General features: G+C 36.8%; 1 protein-coding gene across 1 annotated transcript in view; it reads right to left on the minus strand.

The window, feature by feature from the left end:
• The window catches only part of kcnh3 (potassium voltage-gated channel, subfamily H (eag-related), member 3), a 150,142-nt gene extending 147,503 nt beyond the window's left edge, over positions 1-2,639 (minus strand). The window contains exon 1 of the mRNA XM_052148849.1: positions 2,506-2,639. Coding sequence (XP_052004809.1) covers positions 2,506-2,581 — 76 coding nt within the window. The 5' untranslated portion in view covers positions 2,582-2,639. The remainder of the gene's footprint in view (positions 1-2,505) is intronic.
• Between the last annotated feature and the right edge of the window lie 5,151 nt (positions 2,640-7,790).

A 7,790-nucleotide genomic window follows, 5' to 3' on the forward strand; every position in this document is an offset into this window, starting at 1 on the left:
TGGCACCGAGCCAGCAGAACTCTCTCTGCCCCTCTCGCTCTTTCTCTCTGCCATCAAACAGCAGAATAAAACCTTTGATAATGCACATCTTCAGTTAAAGGGTTAGTTCAAATAAATATTCAAATTCTCTAATAATTTACTCACCATCATTCCATCCCAGATGTGTATGATTTTCTTTCTTCAGCAGAACACAAATTAAGATTTTAAGAAGAATATCTCAGCTCTGTAGGTCCATACAATGCAAGTGAAAGGTGAAGCAGCGTGAACTGATTCCCCTCATGGACAGTGACCAAAATGAAACAATTATAGTGAAAAGAACTTAAATGTTGATCTGTTTCTCATCCAAAGCATCGTATCGCTTTAGAAGACATTAATTTTAAACACTGGAGTCATATGGATTACTTTAACTATGACTGTCTGTGCTTTTAGGAGCTATAAAATGCTGATTACCATCCACTTGCATTGTATGGACCTACATAGCTGAGATATTGTTCTAAAAATCTTTGTATGTGTTCTACTGATGAAAGAATCTCATACACATCTGGGATGGCATGAGGGTGAGCAAATGATGAGAGCAAATATTTTTGGATGATCTATCCATTTAAGAACCAGCCAACTCTCACACCATGTCCTAACCAGGCACAACAGTTGCATCTCTCCATCTCTTCCATGTTAATTAGAGGTTTTGTCATAACCTCCCCTGACCAAGGCAAGCAACGAATGACAGGACATTTTGTCAGTCACTTGGTTAAAATTGTTACGCCGTCAATAAGAGTAGCCCCGCCTACAGTGAAATCTCATTGTTCCAAAGTTCTGCAATCTCACATTGGCTGTGATTCTCTATTCATGGTCATGATGCTTTTTCTCTTGACACAGACCAGCTCCATCTATGTTAACTGGTTCATCACTGATAGGATAAGTTAACAAAAAAAAAAACACACACACACACACACACACACACACACACACACACACAAAAACCCCAAAAAATCATCTCCTTATTGGTCACAAGACATGCAAGAACATTTGACTCCTGTGTCTTATGACCAATCGTGACACACCTGGTTTGAATGTGTGAATGAGATTTAAGAGCTACAGCGGAAGGCAAGATTTTCTGTGAATAAGAGTATAAATATTGGTCTGTTCCTCACATAAAGCTATCATATGTCTTGAAATATACTGTATAGTGTACAAGACATACAGACTACTTTTATGTAACCTTTCCTGTGCGTTTTGGCCTTGCTGGCGGTTAACAGCCGCTGGTAACAGTCTTCTACAGTTGCATGAAAAAGAGCAGCAAGGACATACTGTAAACATCTCCTTTTGTGTTCTACTGAAGACAGAAAATCATTCAGGTTTGAAATGGCATGAGGGTGGGTAAAATATAACAGAATTTTCATTTCTTTAAGTTCACAATAGCATAAGAATGGAAAAACTATTGAGCAGTTGGTCTACAACCTTTCAGATACCAGCCCATATATTTAACCACTAGACAGTACCCCCATTAAAATTATTAAGGATCCCTACTCCTTTAGAAAGACTCAAGCCACATTGCCATGTTAGCGACCTGCCGTCCATCCACACACCCACTGCGCACCTGGAGCGCACACCAGTTACTCATCCCTTCTGTTCAAAAAATATTTTACAAACTAAACATAAGATACAGAGCAGTGGCTTTAAATGATGAAATGCTAGTCTATGTCCTGACAATTTCTGCGAGACAAGTTTAGCTTCTCACAATCATCTGCAGTGCTGGAGTAGTGACAGATTTACCTATTTTCCTCTTTAAAAGATTTTTAATCCAGCCTCTTTTTTTTACCATATTACAGTGCACTGATTTTACAGTTCCTCACAATTATATGATTATGTGAGACGCTGAGAATAAACTGAGACAACATGTACTCAAGATGCTGAGGAACAGAGCAGACCACAGAACAACCCCAGTGAGCAAATAACACAACCCACACTCAGTGAGACAGTGAAATGCAAGTATAATTAGTAATCTTTAAGACTGATTAAGTTCAATTGAGCATTAACCAGAGCTGATAGTTGACAAACAACCTGGACATTAATTTTTGTATTCAATATTAACATTTATAATAATGTATATTATTGTTTGTTTATTAATATAGATATTTATTATTCCCTTTTTTCAATATTAGTATTAACCTGTTAGCAGTTCAATAAAATAGTCCTGCGTTGACAAATGAATATTCAAACATTACATGGTCTCTCATACACTACCAGTATAACCCAGAACATAATCTTATGTGACAAATATTCTGCCGTCTTGTAGATGCCTTCAGTAATTATTTACAACCTATGTTGAGAATAAAATGACTTCAGTTTTCCACATGCATGCATGAATGAGATTCAACTGTTGCAATTTACGAACTGGTGCAAACAGCTTTGGAAATGATATTGAAATTCGCGCAAGGCACTTTGTATTTGCATTTGACACTTCTGTAAATAAAAATGGTAAGTTGGTACGCTCTGTGCACTTACGGGTGCCATCGAAACGGGTGGCGATGGTGTCAAGGAAAGTGTTCTGCGGGGCTAGCAGCCCTCTCATCACGGGCATTCTGTTGCGAGTCGACTGCGTCCTCCTCCCGCCTCTGCGCCCTGCTTCGGCAGTGGACTCCTGCTCAGCCCCGAACCCGGGTAAGAATCGGGATGTTCCGGGCGCGCATCCTAGACCCTGCAGGAGCGCCCCGATCCGTGATACGCGCGGCTCCACTTTGGCAGCTCAACAGTGACCATATCCCGCAAAGGAAAGCACGCGTATCTGTTTTATATCATGTTACAAAGAGATCGAAAATCCAAATGTGTGTCTCTCTAAAGCTGTTTGGAGCAGAAATTAACCTGTGCGTAAGGGCAGACCTGGAGACTGGCGAGGCGACTGCGCACTAATTCCGTGTGGACTCCAGGATCCGTCTCTCTACATCTATATTACTGGCGTTCTCTAGGTGGGCTTTCTCTAGTTGCTATAACCAGCAGATGTCATGTCACGTGGTGAGCATAGGCTCGTGAGGTAGCCAGAACCACTTCACTCAAGTGAAAGTCAGTTTATTGTCTTGTTTTAATGGAAGATTCGTTATTCACAATGGTTGTGCAACAAACCAAATTATACGCACGTTATTGTGTAAAACCAGCAAAGATAACTGTTGCAAATAGTATTTGTAATGATTTGTTCCATCTGTATCTTGTTTTTTTAATGATACCCTGACTATTGTTTTAAGCCTTTTGTATTTTGTTATGTTGAATGACAAACGCACCATGTGTGTATCAGGAAGTAAATTCGAAAAATACTGGAGTTTAAAAATAGGTTTTAGAGAAAAGCATAAAAGAAAGTAGGAGGTATACAAGGTAACTTGATGTATGTCTTAGCCACTGGAGTCATATAGATTACTTTTATGCTGCCTTTATGTGCTGTTTGGAGCTTTTGAGTTCTGGTCACTACACTGTAAAAAATGTCTGTAATTTTATCCATAAAAGACAAAAGACTGTAAAAATGCTACAGAAACAAAAACGTTAATTAAATAAAGAGTATTAACTGTAAAATATACAGTAAAACATTGTAATATGTTTTAAAAGACAATACTGTAATTTTTACAATACAATGTATGTAAAAAGTATGATTTTCCTGTATAATTAATGGTAAAAATGTACATTATGTTTAACAAGAGAGTACATGTAATTTATTATTAAAATTGTGTTCCAACAATTCCCTGCATGACCATTACATTTCATTATATTTTATGGGAATAGTTATTTTTCTTCTTATTTCTGACATCAGTTACATACATTGGGGTGTTCTGTTTTATATTTAATGTTGTTTAGTTAATTTTTACTGCATTATTTAAATTTCACATTTGTTACCCTGATGGTGTTTAGTGTTTGTGAGTGACACTGAGCACTGTCTCTACATGTTTATTTGTCGCTGCTCCTGGAAGAGACACTATTGATGCACTTCATGTCATCATGTGCCCTTCTGTCATTTTTATGTTGATTAACAATACCTTATAAAGTAAAAAACAGATTTTTACAGTTTCAAAAGGTTAATATCAAGTTTATGATTATTTTATTTATTTTTTTCAATGCCAGCATGGTCATGTAAATTACAAGAGTTTTAAACTGTAAAAGTTACAGGTTGTTCTGTAAAGTTGTTTAAATGTTTACTGTATTTATTACATCATTATTCTGGCAACCACAGCTGCCATTTTTTGTTTTTGTTTGTTTTTTTGTAAAAACAACATCATTGTTATTTTTTATTTTTTTATTTCTTTTTTGTGCATTGTGCATTGACTGGGTTTGACTTGCTTTGTGAGGATCAACAGGGCTGAGATATTCTTAAAAAAAATCTTTGTTTGTGTTCTGCTGTAGAAAGACAGCTTACACATCTGGGATGGAATGAGGGTGAGAAAATGATGAGAGAATTTTTGGGTGAACAATCACTTTAATCTAGAGGAGGACATTACAGAGTGTAAAATTTACAGAATTTACTTGTGTTTATACTTGAATACATGAGACTTTACAATGCCTTGCAATTCTGTGCTTGCAGTATCATGCCTTGAGCATGTTGTTGTTGTTATTTACTGTATCAATTCAATTTCAATTCAATTCAATTCAATTTTATTTGTATAGCGCCGTTCACAACACACATCGTTTCAAAGCAGCTTTACAGAAGATCAGCATTAACAGACGATAAAACTGTAATGTCTATAATGTTGATGAATCATCATTGTGTAATTAGATAAAATATGATTCTTAATCGTGTTTAAAAATAATTAAATAAGAATTGTATTTATAACCCCTGTGAGCAAGCTGAAGGTGACTGTGGCAAGGAACACAAAACTCCATAAGATGTAGATTAATGGAGAAAAATAACCTTGGGAGAAACCAGACTCACTGTGGGGGCCAGTTCCCCTCTGGCTAACATTATGAATATAATGTAAATATTACTTATGTACAGTTAAAGTCATGGTTTAAAATTATTAAACTAAGTAAGTGTTAAGAGTCAGTGTTTAAACATCGATTGTGTTTGAACTGTAAGATTAATTACTAATGTCTTTGAAGTCCATCCTTGATTAATTGCAGAAGTAAGATATTGTAAGACATAGATGCAATTGTCCTTGTTAATTGGCTGATGAAGGCTTTTGTTGGCAATAGTTAGTCTAAGCATTTCATTTCAAGATCGTAGTCCATCAATAGACCGATGTGAAGCAGGTTGTAGTTGGCATCAGTTCATCCTCTGAAGTCCATCATAATAGACTGAAGTGATGTATCATGCATTCTCTTCTGAAACAAACAAACAAAACAGCTAAAACAGCCTAAACTGGGTTGGCTGCTCGTAGCTGATTAAAATGTGCACTCAGTAAATTGCTGCATCATTAGAAAATCAATAGTTTTCAGTTACAGATGCCATTGTAGAAATTCATTATTCACAGTCAGCCATGATTCATTTAATCCAAGAGTGAAAGTGTCCAATAACAGGGCGGTTACTGAGATTAAGGAAGTAGTATTTGGCTGGTCATGTGACTCAACATGACAGCCCCCATGAGGGGACCCTCTCCATGTACAATAAAACAGCTTTTAACCACAATATTCTCAGCGCAGCTAGTCCACTGTATTTCACAAGGTGGGCGGAATTTCATGTTGGCTAGCTGAAATGCGATTGGTTGCCGTTTTGTGTGTAACCGGTCACTGCTTGCTTGCGTGTCATGCAGTTAGATTCTTGCTTTTTAAATGTTTTAAGATGTCTTAAAAATGTTCCTGCCAATGTTTGCACTTAATGGTTATCCTAAAAATCAAGCGAAACTAAAGTTTTATCTAAAACAGCAATGTTATGATCAGAAACCACTAGCAAAGCTCAGCACTCCAGTCCCAGATGCTGCTTCTTCAATCAGCTGCCTACAGAAAGACTGACTTAGGAACATCTGTTTGAAAAATCTTTGAATAATTTGTTTGTGTGCTCTTTTCACTTTATAGGCAAGACGTCAACAACGGGGATTACTTATATTATCCACCGTTTCAGTCCAGCTACGATAGACGTCCAGAAATGAATCACAATGAATTACATATAAACAATAGCATTATTGTGCTTACAGGTGTGTGTACATGTGCAGAATGTTCATTAGACATTTTGAGAGTTTGTTCATTTCTATTTAGCATCTGTTTGTGAATGTTTTGAAATGGCATTATTGCTGAGTATAAAAGGAACTGTGTTTTTCCTGAACTGTCTTTGAGTAGTGACAATGTTTTCAACTGTTTTCATGCTTTGAGGCTAAATGGATCAATTCTAAAGTGGAAGACCATAATTATTAGATGAGACATGTACAGTAGTGAGATGTTTTATCGTGATTGAAATTAACTGTATTCTGATTGTCCTAAAACATGTTCAACTTTACAGCTTTGAAGCCACCAATAGGCTAGCTTTTAAGGTTAGTCTGCTCAGGTTCTTTCAGCGCTGGATAAAGACTTAACAAAATAACTAAAATGCTTCTATTTGCAATATTTTGCCATCATCCTCAAGCCCATAATCATTAACAGATAGGTGAGGAAGAACAATATCGCCTTGTTATAATTCTGTGATCTATTGTTCTCAAGTTTCTGTCATTTTTAATGCTGCGATAGTACGTGAAATAATGTTTGTGTGCGCTTAACCGGAAGTTCCACCCACATCGCCTGCAAAGCATCATGGGACACAGGAATGTTGTGGATAAGGTTACTAAGTTACTAAGGTTACTAAGAGTCTTCATTTCATTTGAGTGGTCATGATTTTATACATATGTTTCAAAATTACTCATTCAAAAAACACATTTCATTAGAAGTGAAACTTTTTTATTAGGTAAAAAGCACTTGTAAAGTTCACCTTTACGATGGTCTCGCAGCCCTACCAACTTAAAAAAATACAAAATAAAATACAAAATCAGCAATCTAGTCAGCCAATTGGCTTGGACTGGTTTTAGCCCCTTTATTCCGGCAGGCTTGGATTTGGATGAAATAACATCAGGCTAAGTAATCATATATAATGAATAATCAGGATTCCCTTGCCTTAGACATTGTTATAAACCATCTACTAAAAAAAGGCAGATTTCAGGAATCCTGAACCATTACATTATACGCCTACTACAGTCTACACCAGTACTGGGATAGTCTGATTAAAAGTGGTTCTGACTCGGACTGCAAGCTGTAAGTGATGAAATTGCGACATCTGGCGGTCACTTCTGCACTCACAATACTGGGCTCTGCTTTACGGCTCACGCAAACCCAGAAGCGAGTTTGTATCGTTTAGCACATGAAGACTATCGTGCTTGTTAAAGGTGGATTAAGAGTATGGCCTGCTCAAGAGATATCATGCGCTTTGGAGGTTGGGTCTCTCTGCAGTTCCTCATTGTAATTGTATCGTCTGAATTTGTTAGTGTTGGGTTGGAGGATGCATGATTGATAACTAAAGCACCAAATTCGACATAAACCATTTTAAACAGTAACACTTGACACACAAACAATATAAAACCCTAGGTAAAAAAAATTGGCAGCATATATGTGGCAAAGGGTTTTTGTGTGTTCCTAGAAGCAGTTTTATTACGTGGAAGTATGTCCCAACAATTGCTGCATTTTTATTATTGTTATTTAAAGAACGTACTTCTAAGTATGCGCATTAGTACGCACCTCAAGGAAGGGTCGTAGAAATACATACGTGGATAGAATGCAATGAACATGAACTTCAAATAGAAGCCCAGATGTTGTCTCTGAAATATTTACCAGATCGTTGTCAGATCTGAAATAAT

The sequence above is a fragment of the Xyrauchen texanus genome, chromosome 18 (genome assembly GCF_025860055.1).
Source record: "Xyrauchen texanus isolate HMW12.3.18 chromosome 18, RBS_HiC_50CHRs, whole genome shotgun sequence".
In the NCBI taxonomy this organism is placed as follows: domain Eukaryota; kingdom Metazoa; phylum Chordata; class Actinopteri; order Cypriniformes; family Catostomidae; genus Xyrauchen; species Xyrauchen texanus.